This window comes from Cetorhinus maximus, chromosome 20 (genome assembly GCF_964194155.1).
Source record: "Cetorhinus maximus chromosome 20, sCetMax3.hap1.1, whole genome shotgun sequence".
Classification (NCBI taxonomy): Eukaryota; Metazoa; Chordata; class Chondrichthyes; order Lamniformes; family Cetorhinidae; genus Cetorhinus; species Cetorhinus maximus.
Window position 1 is genome coordinate 37,929,888 of NC_135898.1, and position 19,640 is coordinate 37,949,527.

Consider the following 19,640-nt stretch of genomic DNA (forward strand, 5'->3'; position numbering starts at 1 on the left):
CCTGGGAGTCCTCAACATCAACTCTGGACCTCATGAAGTCTCATGGCATTAGGTCAAACATGGGCAAGCAAACCTCCTACTGATTACCACGTTCTCCACTGCACCCTCCTTCCCCCCACTGCCAAGCTGATGAATCAGTGCTCCTCCATGTTGAACACCATTTGGAGGAAGCACAGAGGGTGGCAAAGGCTCAGAATGTACTGTGGGTGGGGGACTTCAATGTCCATTACAAAGAGTGGCTCGGTAGCACCACTACTGACCAAGTGGCTGAGTCCTAAAGGACATAGCTGCTAGACTCGGTCTGTGGCAGGTGGTGAGGGAACCAACAAGAGGGAAAAACATACTTGACCTCATCCTCACCAACCTGCCTGCTGCAGATGCATCTGTCCCTGACAGTATTGGTAGGAGGGGTTGAGCATTGTCGAGGTCAGGGAAGGAGTGGGCATTATCGGGGTTGAGCGAGGGGGTGAGCATTGTCGGAGGTGGGTGCTGAACGTTGTCAAGAGGTGAGGGGGTGAGCATTGTCGGGGGAGGGGTGAGGGTGGGTGCTGAACATTGTTGAGGGGTGAGGCTGTGCAGTTTCAGAGGCTGACAGCTCCATTTAGAAACGCTAAGTCAATGAACTGAAGACAGACCTTAAAGGGCACATCTTCCATTCATGGTGAAAAAGAGGGGCCCTGGCTTCGCTGGAATTGCTCTCACCACGTGTCCTCCCGGCTCTGCGCCTCACTGGATTCATACTGGAGCCGAGACTGGAAGATGCCAATGCTCCAGCATATAAAATGGTAAGTGGACAGTTTAAATTGGTCAGCAGCAGGTGCAGCCACTCCACCACTGACCGGAACATCTGGGCCACCAAGTCTATTAGCAAATTAAGGAAATCACTGTAACTACTACATTTAAGCAATAATTTAGTCTAAAATGCAAATGAAAGCAATTCCTACCTGCTTCTGCGTGTCAGACAATCGATGCCACTCATCCTGTAGGTTTTTCAGTTTGGCCTAAAAACAGAAGTCATTTGGGAGTTTATCGGAGTGTCAGAATATTTTACTGATTGGTATTCAGAACAAACCAAACACAATTAACATGCACAGCACTGGATTGCTGCCCCAGTCATAGCTGCCAACTTTGGAAATCCCAATGTAGTTTGAAGATCCAATTTAAATGTCACAAGGAAATATTTCTAAGCTACCCACCAGATTAAATCCAGAAATTCATGTCTGGATCCACCGTCACCGTGAAAATAATTGTCTCCGTTAAACTTTTGAAGAGTTATTTGTTAGAACTGCATTATGAGTGACACAAAACAGTGTGTGGGAAAGATTACTCTTCCTGAAAGGTATCATTCCAAGAGAGGTGCCACTTCTCTCCTGCACAGTGGTCCTGGGTTTCAAACCAGATGAGCTTCTATTTCTCACAATGTGGTTTACTGCCTTTGCTGCTTCTTTGAGTTATTTTCCATAAAGGCTCACCTGGGACAGCGCGACACATTGACATCCCAATGTGCTGTACCAGACTGACCGAGCCCATGTCACGATAAATATTCTTTTTCATTAACTTACCTTCCTCTCCAGAGGGCTGTTAGTCTGACACTCATGTCACTAGCATGCAGTTCCACAGCTGCCAGCAGCTTCTCTGTGCCTTGCTGCTCATTCCTGGTGTGGGAACCTGGACAGTATCAGCAGATTCTTCAACAGCAGAGGGCGTCATTCAGTAGCAATCTGGAGCCGGAACCCTGGTCCTTTCTAGCTTAAGGGCAACTGGAGGACTTTAAAGGTTACGCTGGCTGAGAGTGCCTACAGCCAGAATGCTCCTCTCAGCCTACAGTCCATATGAAAAGTCTTTCATGCCATAAGATTCGACGTGGGGTTCCGACAAGGGATTCCACACAAAGTCTTCCTTTCCTTGTATTTTTTTGTACCAGGCTATTTTTGCTGCTGTTTTAACCGCTGTTTTCACTTGAGTCGTGGACTCTGACTCAGGGATTAAAACAGGGGGCCCCAGGTCTGCTTTAATATTTGCAAAGTTTGAAACCCATCAATCTAAAACCTAAAAAAAAAGGATGATAATGTTCAAAGTGGGAAGGGAGTCACCCTGTCCGGATGGGATGTTCCCTACGTCACTGAGGGGAGTAACGGTGGAGATAGTTGAGGCTCTGGCCACAATCTTCCAATCCTTCTGAAATATGGTAGCAGCGCCAGAGGACTGGAGGATTGCAACTATTACCCTCATCTTCAAAAAAAAAATAGGGCAGGGGGAGAAGAGGGATCAACCCAACAAATAGAGGCCAGACAACCTAAATGTTGGTGATGGGGGGAAACTTGAAAAAAAAAATCAGAGATGAAAATGTGGGTTAATAAATGACAGTCAACACAGGCATATTAAAAGCAAATTGTGTCTGACTGACTTTATGGAGTTTTTGGACAAAATAATGAGAGGGTTGTTGAAAGTTGTACTGTTGATGTCGTCCATATGGACTTTCAAAAGGTACCACAATGTACCACAGAATAAACTTATGAGAATTGAAGCCCATGGGATTAAAGGGGCAGTGACTGCAGAGTACAAAATTAGTTAATGAACAGAAAGCAGAGAGGAGTGGTCAACAGTTGTTTTTCAGGATGGAGGGAAATGTGCAGTGGGGCTGATGTTAGAACCACAGCTCTTTTTAATATAGATGAATTGGGCTTGTGTATACAGGGTTAATTTCAAAGTCTGCAGACGGCGCGAAACTCAGAAACGTAGTAAACAAACAGGAAGAGCAGACAACATGTTCCTATACATTTATTTCCCTCCATTTTGAATGAAATTTTCATTCTCACTTATTGCAGTTGCTCAGTTCAGCTCAATCTCCCCCAACTGTGCATTTGTGAACTAATATAACGTTTATGAAAAGTTTAAAACGTATAAAATACTTATACAGTGGAATAAGCAACATTAGACCCTGTGCTGAATTGATCAATATAAAAATCACTCTGTTTTATTTGAACAAGCAGGAGATGCAATGTTTATAAATGAAGTTAATAAATGAAGGACAGTTGTTCAGCCTAACAGGAGGGCAATAATGATGTACTGTGATGAGGTTTGTCAGAGTTGCATGCCATACCTTCACCCAAGTATGAATCCCATCTACCTTGTGTAGAACCATCTAGAGACTTCCATTCCAGCAATGAGTTTAGGCAGTTTCATTCGGCTCCATTCAGGAATAAAATGACAGTATAAAACCAACCTAATGTGGCATTCTAGAAGTGGTGTTTTAAAACAGGCTGAACCATGGAAAAAACCTAAAGGATTAATATGAAGCATCTTTGGAGCTACAGACAGTTCTCTTAGACCAAAGGACGCTTACAGCTAGTGGCTGGCCCCAAGTTAATGAATAGAGTTGTGTAGACTAAGGTTGCCAAGTTTACAAGCTTACAGATGTCAGGTGGAATAAACTGTCTGGATGGAAATAAGCAATACCTAGTGGTCCAAAGGAAATCTCATTTTGTTTAATGTTGTCCTGTTTATTATTACTTAAGGCAGGAAAGTAAAGGAATTTAGCAGCTCACAAGCAAGCCTGGTACCTAACAAATAATTGAAATTTGTTCATTATAAGTCCTTGCCATGTGTCTGTTTAAGGTGACTTTGCTGAAGGGTTCATCCTTGCGTGTAAAAGCTATGTTGATTGGTCAAACATCAAAATAGGTAAAAAGAAGTCCCTCTGAATGAAATGGAGTGCACAAAAGATTGTGCTGTTGATACCCAAATCAGAAAGGGTGAAGTTTGGTGAAATCTGCAGATCGTTGTTTAACAAGCTAGTCTTCAAAGTGGAGAAGGTCTAAAAATAAAAGTTGGAAGTTTAGGCAGATTAAGTTGATACGGGCTAACAGTTAAAACAAATAACTCTTGTTACATGACATCCGAGAATAGAGTCGATGGTGATTTAAGTCTCAGGTGTAAATGAAGAAGTGCTCCATTCCACAGTGCTGAGGCCCAATGCCATTGTAAACAGAATAATCACACAACAATCAGTGTCATATAACTTACATACTTAATTTCAAAGAAGCTGGATTTAAAATGAATTCTAAAAGATAGTTCTGTATTGTTCCCACCAAAACTCTCAGCCCCGAATGGTATCACTTTCACCTACAAATCTTTATTCTAAGACTACACATCTCAATTTGTACCAATTTGTTTAAGGCCATTTATTGATGTTAAGGCCAACTTCCACAGTTTCTTAGAGCCATATCATTAAAATCTTCTGGTTGCTATGCCTTTATAATTACATGCAACATTCAAGGAGAGGTGCTAGGACAAATGAATGGGACATTGAAACCAGCACTCTACTTTTAATGCTGATGTTAATGGTAAGATATTAACCTGTAAGAAGAGTGTTTTAAATAATTATTTGTTCACCAGTATTAAAATTATTGCTGTGTCATTTTTACCTGTGAAGTTGCACCTTTGGCTTCATCAAAGTTTTCAGCCATGAAGATATTGAAGGCTGTCCGAGGTAGCTTAGGCTTTCCCAAAATAGTAAGCTTCTACAAGCAAATAAAAATAATTCAAAGTGAGCATCAGTCCTTTAACACCTGTTTTAAACCGCTTCATGTCTTGGCCTTCTTTACTTCAACAAAAGAATTACTGAGTTGAAATGTGACATTCCGTCAAAACCACTTTCTTCTCTACATTGCCAAGTTCCCACCTGGGAGCGCACAATTTTCACGTGCCTGTAGCCACCTTCAAAGTGAACAAGAGGTGTGAAGCACACATTTTAACTGCGACACTATGAACAGGGGTTTCTGGCTGCACTTATGTATGTGGCCATTTTTCCCTCAGAGTACTCGAAGCGGCATACACAACTTCAAGATTAATTTCAAAAGCAAAACACTGTGGGTGTTGGAAATCTGAAATTAGAGAAAGTGCTGAAAATACTCAGCAGGTCAGGAAGCCTTTGTGGAGATAGAAACAGCTAGCAGAGTTAGAGTTAGAAATCAGAACTGGGAAAAGTTAGAAATGTAGTAGGTTTTGAGCAAGTGAAAGGTTGGGGGGGAAAGGTGGGAAGAAGCACAAAATGGAAGGTCTGTGATGGGAGGAGGGCAGGAGAGGCTAAATGAAGAAGAGTCCGAAGAGGAGTCATCTGGACTCGAAACGTTAACTCTTTCTCTCCACAGGTGCTGTCAGACCTGCTGAGTTTTTCCAGCAATTTTTTGCTTTTGTTTGAGGTTAAATGACAAACGGTTTCATGGCACAAAAGTCAAAGGAGTGGCAATGGTACAAGTAATGAAACAAAAGATGTGGCTAGAGGTGGTGTGAATAGCAGGATAGCAGCCATCCAAATGCAAAATATAGGAATTGAGAAAGAAACAACAGCAAAAACCCAAACCAGCAAAAAAACACAAAACAAAATGGGGGCAGAGGTTATGATCCAAAAGTGTTGAACTCAATATTGAGTCCAGATGGCTGTAAAATGCCAAGTCAAAATATGAGGTGCTGTTACTTGAGTTTGTGATGAGCTTCACTGGAAAACTGCAGCAGGCCAAGGACAAAGGAAAGAGTTGGGAGCAAGTTAGAGAATCAAAATGACGGGCAAGGAATCTCGGGGTCATGCTTGTGGACCAAACGATGCTGTTCTGCATAGCGGTCACCCAGCCTGCTTTGGTGTCCCCAGTATAGAGGAGAGCACATTCTGCGAATATAATGGGGGAATGTTATGACCTCCCTTGTGGCTTGTTTGGAGGCATGGAGGGCATTTAATCAAGCAGGAGGACAACGTACAAACACCCTGCCACCTTCTGCCTCTGCCAAGTCCAGGGCAGGAAGACTCATGAACGGACTTCCTGCCCAGACTCCAACTGAGGCCCTTACATGGCCAATTAATGCCCATTTAAGGGCTGCATCCCTCTAGTATTAATCCAGCAGCAGGTGGGCCTGTCACCACTCGGGGAGCACAACAAGCAAGCCTGTCCGGGCTGCATATGGTCTCCCGGGGTAGGGAGGGCAACCCTCATCCAAAGGCACTCGGTGACTGATCGAGGGGTCTGGCATTGGGAAGGGGGGAGCCAGCGGAGAGCCATCCCCCTGCCACTGCTGCAAACCTGCCCTACCCCCTTCCATGACCCTCATCCCATGAAACTCCTCCCTTCATGACTTAATTCAGGCCTGGGTCGCTCCTGGATCCTGGGCCTCCGGTGGCTGCCGTACCGCAGCAACCATCATCACCTTGCTGGTGAGCAAGAGCTCTGGTTGGCCAGCAGAACTTGGGCCTTCAATAAGGAGGCAAGGCGGGTCGCTTTCCAGCTCTCCATAAAATTCCCCCGAGCATACTAAATTGAAATAAGTACAATCAAATCGTTATTTCACTGGAAGAAGTGTTTGAAGTCCTGAAAGGTTCACTAAATGAGTCCCTGGGATGAGGGGGTTTGTCCTACGGTGAGAGGCTGAGTAAATTGGGTTTATATTCAATGGAGTTCAGAAAAATGAGAGGCCATCTCATTGAAGATTCCGAAGGGGCTTGATAAGGTCAACACTGGAGATTGTTTCCGCTGGGTGGGAAATGTAAAACACAGGGGCACAGTCTCAGGATAAGGGACCAATCATTTAGGACTGGGATGAGGAGAAATTGCTTTACTCAAAGGGTTGTGAATCTTTGGAATTCTCTATCCCAGAGGGTTGTGGATGCTCCATTGTTGAATATATTTAAGGCTGGGATAGACAGAGTTTTGAGCTTAAGGAGTATGGGGAGTGGGCGGGAGAATGGAGTTGAAGCTGAAGATCAGCCATGATCGTATTGGATGGTGGAGCAGGCTCAATAGGCCGCGTGGTCTACTCCTCCACCTATATCTTAGGTTCTTATGGTGAGGAGGGGGGAGGTAAATAGGCAGGTGTTGCATCTTGTATGGACAGATGCCATTGGAAAGATGTTGGGGGTGATTAAGGAGGGAATGGTCCCTTTGGAAGGCTAGAAGGAGAGAAGTGAGGACGTGTTTGGTGATTGCATTGTGCTGGGGATACTGGAAATGGGGGAGGATGATCTGTTGAACTTGGAGGCTGGTGGGGTGGAAGGTGAGGACAAGGGGAACCCAGTCATAGCTCTGGGAGGGAGGGGAAGGGGTGAGAGCAAATGTGGGTGAAATAGGATGAACATGGCCAAGGGCCCTGTTGACCACAGTGGGGCAAGTCCTCCGCTGAGGAAAAAGGAAGACATATCAGAAGGGCTGGTACGGAAAGCCATATCATCAGAACCGATACAACAGAGACAGAGAAACTAGGAGAAAGTAATAGAGTCCTTACAGGAAGCAGGGTGTGAGGTGGTTTAGTCACGATAGGACAAGTAGGCAGAGCAGAATGTGACAGGGCAGAGAGGAACATCAGACAATATAATGTAGTTGGTATGAGGTAATAATATAGAACAAACTATACAGTGGTAAGGGCCATCAATTGAGTAACAGAGCTCAAGAGGAATTGTCAAAGGGACACTAAAGTAAAAAACACAAGACCAACAGAAATGACAGAGGGTACAAAAAGAGCACAGACGGAAGGAAAGTGTATATCAGAGATTATATAACTCAGAAGTTAAATACCATATGTCGATGGTGCTGTCCACCTTTTGGAAGAAGATACTCCCTTTAGCTAAACCAACGCCTATAATCTACCCCATTCACAAGGAAGGTATTCCCTCCTGTCAGGCTTCTCTCAGACAAGATCAAAATTGTCAAACTAATACAGGGCAGCAAAAGTAGGTATCAATGAAGACTAAGTTTTGTAAAATTTATTTTACTGGATGTGGGTGTTGCCAGCTAGACCAGCATTTACTGCCCTTGAGAAGGTGGCAGTGAGCTGCCTTCTTGAACTGCTGCAGTCAATTTGGTGTAGGTACACGCACAGTACTGTTAGGGAGTTGCAGGATTTTGACCCAGCGACAGTGAAGGAACGGCGATATATTTCCAAGTCAGGATGGTGAGTGGCTTGGAGGGGATCTTCTAAGTGGTGGTGTTCCCATCTATCTATTGCCCTTGTCCTTCTAAATGGTAGCAGTCGTGGGTTTGGAAGGTGCTACCTAAGGAGCCTTGGTGAGTTCCTGCAGTGCACCTTGTAGATGGTACACACTGCTGCTACTGTGCATCGATGGTGGAGGGAGTGAATATTTGTGGATGGGGTGACAAACAAGCAGGCTGCTTTGTCCTGGATGGTGTCAAGCTTCTTCAGTGTTGTTGGAGCTGCACTCATTCAGGCAAGTGGAGAGTATTCCATTACACTCCTGACTTGTGCCTTGTAGATGGTGGACGTGCTTTGGGGAGTCAGGAGATGAGTTACTCATCGCAGGATTCCTAGCCTTTGACCTGCTCTTGTAGCCACAGTATTTATGTGGCTAGTCTAGTTCAGTTTCTGGTCAATGGTAACCTCCAGGGTGTTGATAATGGGGGATTCAGTGATGGTAATGCCATTGAATGTCAAGAGGCAATGGTTAGATTCTCCCTTTTTGGAGATGGTCATTGCCTGGCACTTGTGTGGCACGAATGTTACTTGCCACTTGCCAGCCCAAGCCTGGATATTGTCCAGGTCTTGCTGCATTTGGAGGTGGACTACTTCAGTATCTGAGGAGTCCTTAATTGTACTGAACATTGCGCGATCATCAGCGAATATCATCATTGCTGACATTATGATGGAAGGAAGAACATTGATGAAGCAGCTGAAGATGATTTGGCATAGAACACTACCCTGAGCAACTCATGCAGTGGTGTCCTAGAACTGAGATGATTAACCTCCAACAACCACAACCATCTCCCTTTGTACTAGGTATGAACTCCAACCAGCGGAGAGTTTTCCCCCCGATCCCCATTGACTCCAGTTTTGCTAGGGCTCCTTGACGCCACATTCGGTCAAATGCAACCTTGATGTCAAGGGCAGTCACTCTCACTTCTCTGAAGTTCAGTTCTTTCATCCATGTTTGAACCAAGGCTGTAATGAGATCAGAAGCTGAGTGACTCTGGAGGAACACAAACTAGTCTCTATTTAACTGAGAACCCAGTACACCAACATTGCAACTGTAGACTTTTCCATAAGGTTGCTTTCAACAAAACCTCTTATTAAAATAGGCAATACACATACATGCAGCCAATACACCAGACTGCACTGTACTAGTACTTCAAATAACACAGGTTCTAAAGATAGTTATCTAACACCTACATTTTTGGCAATGAATATAACATCTCATTGTGCATGAGTCAAGCTCCATAGCTCTGTATCTAACAATGCACATGCTCAGATTTTATTACCAGTACTTGAAGTGGGTTTATATCCAATTAACGTAGGTTTTTGTAAAGAGCAAATAATTCAGTACACTAATTGGAAAAATGCCAGGTATCATTTTAAAGTGAACCTTGCGCTAGTCAACGTAACTGGGCTGACAATAATTACTTTGCGCGGGAAGACATTAAGGTCCATTGCTCTGGTACATTGTTACTAAGTGAAATTCTGAAGAAACAAATGAAAACTCATTTACAAGGACAGCCGTGTAAAGATAAGGCATAATTCCAACTACATTTTCAACACAACCGCTTCATTGAAAAATATGCTCTCACACAGTATTTTATGGTCCGTCAGTATACAATGCTGATTTAGTACTTCTCAAGAATGCTTTATGGTCATATCACTATACATTGCTGATCTGATACCCCAAGGAGCAGGTAATGGTCTTTCAGCATGCATTCTGATTTAGTACTCCCCAGGTAGCTTATGGCCACAGTGTGCGTTGCTGATTTAATGTCGGCAGTGGAGTAATTTAATGTCCTCCCCAAGACTGCTTTATGGCCTATCAGGATACATTGCTGATTTCGTACTCCCCAAGTATTTTATGGTTTAGCAGAATACATTGCATTGAATATACAGTACAGAAACAGGCCATTCAGCCCAATTAGTCTATGCTGCTGTTTATAGTCCACACAGGTCTCTTTCCATTCCATCTGCTTCATCGCAGTCTTTCAGCATATATTTCAATTCCCTTTTCACTTATGTATTTGTCTCTGGTCCTTTTGAAAACATCTAAGTTATGTATCTTAGCCACTTCTACATTCTAACCATGCTCTGAGAATGAAGAAATTTCTCCTCGCTTTCCTACTGAAATTATTAGTCTTCAGTCTGTGGGAGAATTGAGTAGCAAGAGCATCAGTACAACCATCTAGTACTGATGTTCTTGCAACTTAATTCTCCCATAGTGGAAAAATTGTCTCCATCTACCCTGTCCAACTGATTCATAATTTTATCGCCTCCTCCAAGTTCTCTCTCTTCTAAAGAAAAAAGCACCAACCTGTTCAATCTTTCCTGATAATAGTGATTTCTCAGTTCCAATATCATTGTAAATCTTTTGCACTTTCTCCGGTGCTTCTACGTTCTTTTTACAGTAGAGACTAGAACTATGCCCAAGTCTTGTCTAACCAAGGTATATTGGGACGAGAACTGTGCACAGTACGGAGTAGAGTACTGATGTAGTACTCTCTCGGGTATTTTATGGCCTAGCAAGATACTTTGCTGATGTAGAACTTACTCGTTTTTTCCTTATTGTTCTCCGTTTGGCCAGTTTTTGTCTCCTTTCTTCTTTCAAGCTGGCCAGTTGAGCTGGAGTGAGTTTAGCTTTGAAGGCTGCCAGTTCCACTTTATATTTCAATCTGGCATCAGTTGCTGCAAGTTCATATGGCTGGAAGGAAGACAGTTACATTCTCAGTTACGTCAAATACTTCCAGGTAAGCAAATACAAAGAGCCATTTTTGATAATGAGCTGAACAGCAGTGTTGAATGAGGACCTTTTTTTTTTCCACACAATGCTTACCAATTTCAGGTGTGTATGGTTTTTAGGCCATTTTACAATTTTTAGATCTTGCCAATAACTCCCGAGCACCAAATGGAAGATACTTACTTGCTTCTGATCCGGCGTTAACTGTCTCCATGCCTGAGCAATCCACTTAGTCTTTTCTGCCACCTTTACATCTGCAAAGAGTAACGTTCATTATACAAGGTCAAATAAGATATGACTTCATGGTATTAGCTAATAATCACCAGGCAATGTGAAAGTACAAAGGCTTTGAGCTTCCCCCATGGATGCAACCTGAAAGTTAGACCTGGAAGTGCACCAATTTTGCCAATATCAAGTTAGGCCCAAGTATGCACCCAATTCCATAAATTGTGAGCAATTTGGCTTAAGCTATTGGAGCCTAAGGAGAGCGCCAAACCCATAACATGCATTTCTTCCTTAAGAAAGAAAATTTAAGTTTAGGAATCTGGAAGCTTTCAATTTTAAACATGCCATAAAATTCAATTCAAAAGCTATGGCATAGTGGTAATGTTACTGAACTAGTAATCCAGAGGTCTATGTTAATGCTCTGGGGGCAACGGTTCAAACCCCACCAGGGCAGCCAGTGGAATTTAAATTCAATTAATAAAATCTGGAATTGAAAACTAGTCTCAGTAATAGTGTCCACGAAACTATCATCGATTGTCGTAAAAAATCTGGTTCACCAAAGTCCTTTAGGGAAGGAAATCTGCCGTCCTTACCTGGTCTGGCCTACATGTGACTCCAGACCCACAGCAATATGGTTGACTCTTAACTGCCCTCTGAAATGGCCTAGCAAGCCACTAAGTTCAAGGGCAATTAGGGATAGGCAACAAATGCTGGCCTTGCAGCGACGCCCACATCCCATGAACGAATAAATGAAAACAAAAGTGATGGTGAATTTGAAGTAAAATCTCCAAAAACTGCAATCGAAAAATGACTTATGTTCCTGCTGCACATCAACATCTGGTCACATTGTTAACAAAAAGGGTAATTAGAGGATCCCTGCATTTGAAAGTTGGAGACTTAGCCAGTTTTGTGGGTGAAAATTCGCTTGGTCTGAGGGTTTGATGGGCTAATGCAAAAGATCAAGCAGACTTGGTCATGTCACAGTTATGCCTGTAGCTCACGCACACCCAAAATTTCTGCGATTTTTTAAAGCACCATAATTGCTTGCACCCCAGGTTCCCATCTCTCAGGCCACAAATGTGGAGGAAACTCCAGGCCAAAATGTTATTCTTTTTAAGTCCTTAAATGCAGAATTCCACGATGTCACTAAAATGTTAAAATGTATTTCTTAAGCCTGGTCATAACAAAGGAAAAAAGAACAGCGATGGGTGAGATCTCAGCCAGCTGCGTGTGTAAAGGCATTGAAAAGCCATTGCTCAGAAAGGAGAGATATATACACTCAATATCCATTGCAATTCACAAGTGCCTGGTCCAGTGAGTGATCCACGTTCAGGAGCGAGCTAGATTCTCGGCATTTTGTAGAATGCAGGTCCCATTTTCTACTTATCATTCCCTATAAAAAAAATTCTATAAGTCTGATAGCTTGCAATACAATATTATACAATCATTGTAATATGGGCAGTGGGCAGGAAAGCTGAAGCAGAAGATTGGCCATGTTTGTACTGAATGGCTGAACAGGCTCCAGTGGCCTTATGATCTACTCCTGCTCCTAATTATTATGTATGCTTAAATGTCTGTAGTTTTCAGTAATGCCTGTGCAGGATTGTCTACAAACTTAGTTGAAGCCTCAACCTATGAGGGATGAGAGTGCTGTCCTGAGGAGAGATTGAGTAGAATGGGCCTATATCCTCTACAGTTTGGAAGAATGAGAGGTGATCTCATTGAAATGGACAAAGTTCTTGGAGGGCTTGATGGGATAGATGCCGAGAGGGTGTTTTTCTTGGCTGGAGAATCTAAAGCTAGAGGTCACAGTCTCAGAATAAAGTGCGGCCATTTAGAACTGAGATGAGCAAAGATATCCTCGCTCAAAGGCTTGTGAATCTTTGGAATTCTCTACCTTAAAGGGCTGTGGATGCTAAGTCATTGAGTATATTCAAGATTGAGATCAATAAATTTTTTGGGCTGCTAAGGGAATCAAGGGATATGGGAATAGAGCAAGAGAGTGGAGTTGAAATAGATCAGCCATGGTCTTATTGAAAGGTAGAGCAACCTCAAAAGGCAGTATGGCCTACTCCTGCTCATATTTCTTATGTCTGTCTGTTCACGCAAACTTACGTTCATCCTTGCTGTGCTCCAGAAATATTCTCTCAAAATTCCACTTCATGTTATCATGGGGTTTTCTAGTGTAAAGGCCCCTTCCCACCTCTTACCATCCACCACACGCCCTGCCCCACTGCTCCCCAACACAAAGGTCAACAGAAATGATCATCTGTGGAATTAACTGAGCACAAGTTGGGTGAAGAAACAGCAGATCAATGCACAAGAGACAGTTAGGGTTAGACTTGGGGACAGCCCAGAAGCAATGACATTGAGAACTGAATATGTTTTTGTATAGGATAGAACATGCACACTAATAGTCTTACTTTACCAAAAATTGGTGCAATTCTCCTTCTTCTTCACTTACCTTTCGTTCTCTCTTTTCCTCCATGGCTCCCAATCCATTTCTCTCTCAAAGGTTTTATCTAGTCCCATATACCAAGAGGCCCTCCATTCCAGAGCTATCTATCATCCCTTCCGCCACTCTCCATCCCCTCCACCCATCCCCATGGCCAGCTGAAAACTGCAGATTTGTGCTGATGGTCTAATGAACATTAGTTGATGGAAAAATAGATTGCCCGCTGCTGGGCTAAATGTCTGATAAGGTGCCACAGTACATTCAAAAGTGTGGGGGGCGGGGTGGGGGGGGTGGTAATTAGTTAATGTTGCGATATATTGAAATTTCGTCAGACCAGAATGGAAGGAATTTATTGTGGCCAATCTGTATCTCATACATCAGAATCAGCCAATTATAAAAGAGTCCTAGGTGTTGATTCGCTACTCCTGTTCGAGTGCTATCTGAGCAATAAGAGGTTCAGTGCAACACTAACATATAGAATAAAAGCAAAATACTGCGGATGCTGGAACTCTGAAACAAAAACAAAAATAGCTGGAAAAACTCAGCAGGTCTGACAGCATCTGCGGAGAGGAATACAGTTCACGTTTTGAGTCCATATGACTCTTCATCAGAACTATTATATAGAAACAATACTTAACAGAATGAAGAGAAAAACTTGCATTTATATAGCATCTTTCACAACCTCAAGATGACCCAAAGCACTTTACAATCAATGAAATGGTTTTGAAATGTCACTGTCGTAATGTAAGGAAAGGAGGAAGTCAATTCACACACAGCAAGATCCCAGAAGCATCAGTGAGATAATGGGATCATCTGGGGTTTTTTTTTAAATGATGTTGATTAAGAGATAAATATTAGCCAGGACATGATGATTAAAACAAAAAGATGAAAGAGAGATACAATCAAGTTTTTTTTAACCAACACCTTTCAATGCTGCTTGTAAGAGGATTCCCAGTCAGGGGACACAAAAAAATCTTTCAGACAATAAAACAGTTGCAGACATACAGTCCCAAGCCTGAAATGCTTTATTACTAAAATTATTTCCATTTACAATTTTACTTTTACCTGGATTTTGTTTAAATAAAACCTGTTGCTGTTCCACCACATAGCGCAGGTAAGCATTGAGTGGCCGCTTCGGAGGGGTAGAGGAGGTGTTATCCAATGACAGTTTTCTTAATGCTGAGCACACACTGCTGCAATTGTATCAGATAAAGAAAAATTTCCGTTACAATTCTCCATTGAATAACAATACAAAACGAACAAAAATTTTAAGATGGGAAAAAAGTATTTTTGCTCAACATTTGTGACAAATCTTCTGTTAGTTGTAACTATGATATAAGCTGTTCAGAGAAGAAATTTTAGTGATTGCTATGGATTGCAAAGAAAATCAGCCCATTGAGCAAAACCTATAATGCGAGAGAGAAAGAAGTTATAAGCGATTTGTAAAGTGAGAGATCAAGACACAATGGAGGAGGGCAGGGCAAACAACTTATTGAGCTAAACTTTTTGCCTCATGGGCAATGGGGCAAAGATACTTGTCTAATCATAGCTTGCAATCCAACGATTCCAACAACACTCAAGAAGCTCAACACCAGTCAGGACAAAGCGTGGCATGATGGCCACCCAATTCATCACCTCACACATGAACTTACTCTACCACAAACGTACTGCAGCAACTTGCGAATGCTTCTACAACAGCACCTTCCAAATCCATGACCTCTACCACCTAGCAGGACAAGGGCAAGGGAACACCAGCACTTCCAAGTTTCCTTCCAAGTCACACACCATTCAGGCTTGGAAATATATTGCCATTCTTTCATCACCACTGGGTCAAAATCTTGGAACTCCCTCCCCAATAACACTATGGAAGGATCTTCACCACATGAACTGCAGCAGTTCAAGAGTGCAGGCCATCAACACCTTCTCAAGAGCAATTTGTGACGGACAACAAATGGTCACATCCCATAAATCAATAAATTCAAAATGGTTAAAACTTGGTTACGGTAGTATAGTGGTTACATCGTTGGACTAGCTATTCAGAGCCTGGACTAGTAATGCAGACAATGTGAAATCAATTCACTATGAATTCACTTCTAAAAATTTGGAAATTTAAACTATTCAGTTTTTCTTACGAGAAGTTAGCAGTTACTGCTTACTTACTTGCCTGTTGAGATATTGTTTAATAGCTTTGGTCAGCAATTAAAGCCAAACTGAGAAAAAATCTCATGTTGAGACAGTCTGCTGCTGACCAAAGTCACAAGGAGGATCCAGTGGGGGGACTGGAATGAACTAATAATCAAAGCAAATCTAAAAAAGATTTTCTATTCATTGCCCTAGGCGTGCTATCAAAATGTACCTAGATATGGAGTGCATGCAAACTCTCATACATGCAAGGACCAAGAGCTCATTTACAGAGAGTCCCGACAAAAATAAACAGGTTAAAAACATGCAAAAATGTAACAGGTGCAACCTTTAACCTGTTAAGCACATTGCTCATAAAACCGACATTTTCTGATAACCAGGTGCAAGATCTGTATAAAGCACTTTTCACATCCTGTGGATTCACCAGTGTTTCACATCCAAGTCATTACTTTTAAAGTGTAGTTACTGTTGTTTTGCTGGCAACCATGGCAGCCATTTTTGTTATGCAGTTAGCTCCCACAAATAGCAATGGGATGAATGCTTAGTGAGTCTGTTTTTCAGTGGTGCTGGTAGAGGGATAAATGTTGATCAAGACACTGGGAGAAATCACCCACTCTTCTTTGAACAGTACCATGGGATCTCTCACATCCATCTAAAAGGGTAGATAGCCATCATCTGAAAGTCAGCACCACCCACTGAACAGTATTCCTTCACTTTCCACTAAAGCCTCAGTCTAGATTATGTGCTCAAGTCCCTTCTGACTCAAACAATTAATAAATCTTCCAGTGCTTTGATGGCAAGGATATTTTTGACGAGTCCACAGGTTCCACAGGGAAGTGCAGTGTCAATCCATCAATCTAGCCTGAAGCAGGTTTCTTCTGAGACCAAATAGAATTAGAACAATCACATGGCATCAGAACATCTCATTATTCTTTTTAGAAAAAGCTAAAACGTATTTAAGTAACAGGAAAGGAGTAGTAGGACACCTTCATAGTAAGTTTAGACAATGTCAAGTGTTGTAAGCAATGTTTGAAGCAAGAGACTCCCCCTTCTTAAAAAGATGCATCTCCCATGGTGTTAGATCAGGCAAAAATAATTAACTCTCTCCCTATAATTGCTTATGTTCCCTCCATTCCCAAATTCTTGCTGTGCTCACTCAATCTTTCTGGTTGTACTTTGCTCTTTCTGTATGGCTCTCATGCAATTCTGATGTCTGGATCCAACCATTTGTATCCTACCCTTAAAAACAAAAAACTGCGGATGCTGGAAATCCAAAACAAAAACAGAATTACCTGGAAAAACTCAGCAAGTCTGGCAGCATCGGCGGAGAAGAAAAGAGTTGATGTTTCGAGTCCTCATGACCCTTCAACAGAACTGAATAATATTAGGAGAGGGGTGAAATATAAGCTGGTTTAAGGTGGAGGGGTGGGGGAAGAGAAGTTGGTGAGGGGGTGGTTGTAGGGACAAGCAAGCAGTGATAGGAGCAGATAATCAAAAGATGTCACAGACAAAGGAACAAAGAGGTGTTGAAGGTGGTGATATTATCTAAACGAATGTGCTAATTAAGAATGGATGGCAGCACAGTCAAGGTACAGCTCTAGTGGGGGTGGGGTGGAAAGACTAACAGGGCATTAAAGGTATAGATTTAAAAATAATGGAAATAGGTGGGAAAAGAAAAATCTATATAACTTATTGGAAAAAACAAAAGGGAGGGGGAAGAAACGGAAAGGGGCTGGGGGTGGAGGAGGGAGTTCAAGATCTAAAGTTGTTGAATTCAATATTCAGTCCGGAAGGCTGTAAAGTGCCTAGTCGGAAGATGAAGTGCTGTTCCTCCAGTTTGCGTTGGGCTTCACTGGAAAAATGCAGCAAGCCAAGGACAGGCATGTGGGCAAGGGAGCAGGGTGGAGTGTTAAAATGGTAATCGACAGGGAGGTTTGGGTCTTTCTTGCGGACAGACCGCAGGTGTTCTGCAAAGCGGTCGCCCAGTTTACGTTTGGTCTCTCCAATGTAGAGGAGACCGCATTGGGAGCAACGAATGCAGTAGACTAAGTTGGGGGAAATGCAAGTGAAATGCTGTTTCACTTGAAAGGAGTGTTTGGGCCTTGGACAGTGAGGAGAGAGGAAGTGAAGGGGCAGGTGTTGCATCTTTTGCATGGGCATGGGGAGGTGCCACAGGTGGGGGTTGAGGAGTAGGGGGTGATGGAGGAGTGGACCAGGGTGTCCCAGAGGGAACGATCCCTACGGAATGCCGCCAGGGGGGGGTGAAGGGAAGATGTGTTTGGTGGTGGCATCTTGCTGGAGTTGGCGGAAATGGCAGAGGATGATCCTTTGAATGCGGAGGCTGGTGGGGTGATAAGTGAGGACAAGGGGGACCCTATCATGTTTTTGGGAGGGAGGAGAAGGCGTGAGGGCGGATGCGCGGGAGAAGGGCCAGACATTGTTAAGGGCCCTGTCAACGACCGTGGGTGGAAAACCTCGGTTAAGGAAGAAGGAGGACATGTCAGAGGAACTGTTTTTGAAGGTAGCGTCATCAGAACAGATGCGATGGAGGCGAAGGAACTGAGAGAATGGGATGGAGTCCTTACAGGAAGCGGGGTGTGAGGAGCTGTAGTCGAGGTAGCTGTGGGAGTAGGTAGGCTTGTAATGGATATTGGTGGACAGTCTATCACCAGAAATTGAGACAGAGAGGTCAAGGAAGGGAAGGGAAGTGTCAGAGATGGACCATGTGAAAATGATGCCGCACTGTTGGAAGTGCCGCACTGTTGGAAGTGCCGCACTGTTGGAAGTGCCGCACTGTTGGAAGTGCCGCACTGTTGGAAGTGCCGCACTGTTGGAAGTGCCGCACTGTTGGAAGTGCCGCACTGTTGGAAGTGCCGCACTGTTGGAAGTGCCGCACTGTTGGAAGTGCCGCACTGTTGGAAGTGCCGCACTGTTGGAAGTGCCGCACTGTTGGAAGTGCCGCACTGTTGGAAGTGCCGCACTGTTGGAAGTGCCGCACTGTTGGAAGTGCCGCACTGTTGGAAGTGCCGCACTGTTGGAAGTGCCGCACTGTTGGAAGTGCCGCACTGTTGGAAGTGCCGCACTGTTGGAAGTGCCGCACTGTTGGAAGTGCCGCACTGTTGGAAGTGCCGCACTGTTGGAAGTGCCGCACTGTTGGAAGTGCCGCACTGTTGGAAGTGCCGCACTGTTGGAAGTGCCGCACTGTTGGAAGTGCCGCACTGTTGGAAGTGCCGCACTGTTGGAAGTGCCGCACTGTTGGAAGTGCCGCACTGTTGTAGGTGCCGCACTGTTGTAGGTGCCGCACTGTTGTAGGTGCCGCACTGTTGTAGGTGCCGCACTGTTGGAAGTGCCGCACTGTTGGAAGTGCCGCACTGTTGGAAGTGCCGCACTGTTGGAAGTGACTTTTGGATGAGACTTTAAACCAAGGCCCCTACCTGTCTGCTCAAGTGGATGTAAAAGATCCCATGGCACTATCTCAAAGAAGAGCTGCAGTTATCCCCAGCATCTGGGCCAATATTTCTCCCTCAATCAAAATCACAAAAAAAGATCTGGTCTTTATCACATTGCTGTTTGTCTGAGTTTCCGACAACAGTGTCTTCGGTCACTTCAAAAAGTAGGTCATTGGCTGTAAAGCAGTTTGAGATGCCCAGTGGTCATGAAAAGCACTACATAAATGCAAGTCATTTTTATTTGATTGGCCCATCTCTTTCGAGTTATCAACAGTCACAGATTGCAACTCTTTTTGAGTACAATCACAGTTCTTGGTTTCCGGGAGTGGGACATGAACCCACAACCCTCTGATTCAAAGGCGAGGGTGCTATGAACTGAGCCACAGCTGATGTTGCATTGATTTGTACCTCTTCCTAACTATGTTTCAGCAAACTGGCGGTGGTCATTTGATCCAATCATGAATGTTTTTGCCTCAAGGAAACATCTTTTGTGAGATGCAATGCTGTTAACAAGCACTAGATGCTGCCAGACTATTTGTAGTTCAACTCTGGAAGCAAATGGCAAGAGTTTGGGTGACCCTTTCACCTTGTGATAAGTAATTCAGCCTGCTGCTGCTTAGCACATTCCTTAGATAATATCACCACCATCAACGTCTCT

At 43.5% G+C, this 19,640-nt stretch overlaps 1 protein-coding gene across 2 annotated transcripts in view; it reads right to left on the minus strand.

Annotated features, from left to right (window-relative positions):
- tfam (transcription factor A, mitochondrial) overlaps positions 1–19,640 on the minus strand; it is a 37,338-nt gene that overhangs the window by 14,147 nt on the left and 3,551 nt on the right. The window contains exons 2-6 of one of the 2 annotated variants that reach the window (XM_078565909.1): positions 14,457–14,584; positions 10,895–10,965; positions 10,526–10,675; positions 4,428–4,523; positions 945–1,001 (exon numbers count right to left, since the gene is read on the minus strand). In XM_078565909.1, the coding sequence (XP_078422035.1) occupies positions 945–1,001; positions 4,428–4,523; positions 10,526–10,675; positions 10,895–10,965; positions 14,457–14,584 (502 nt within the window). Of the gene's footprint in view, positions 1–944; positions 1,002–3,482; positions 3,818–4,427; positions 4,524–10,525; positions 10,676–10,894; positions 10,966–14,456; positions 14,585–19,640 lie in introns of those variants that run through there. The other variant, XM_078565910.1, reaches the window with a different exon arrangement.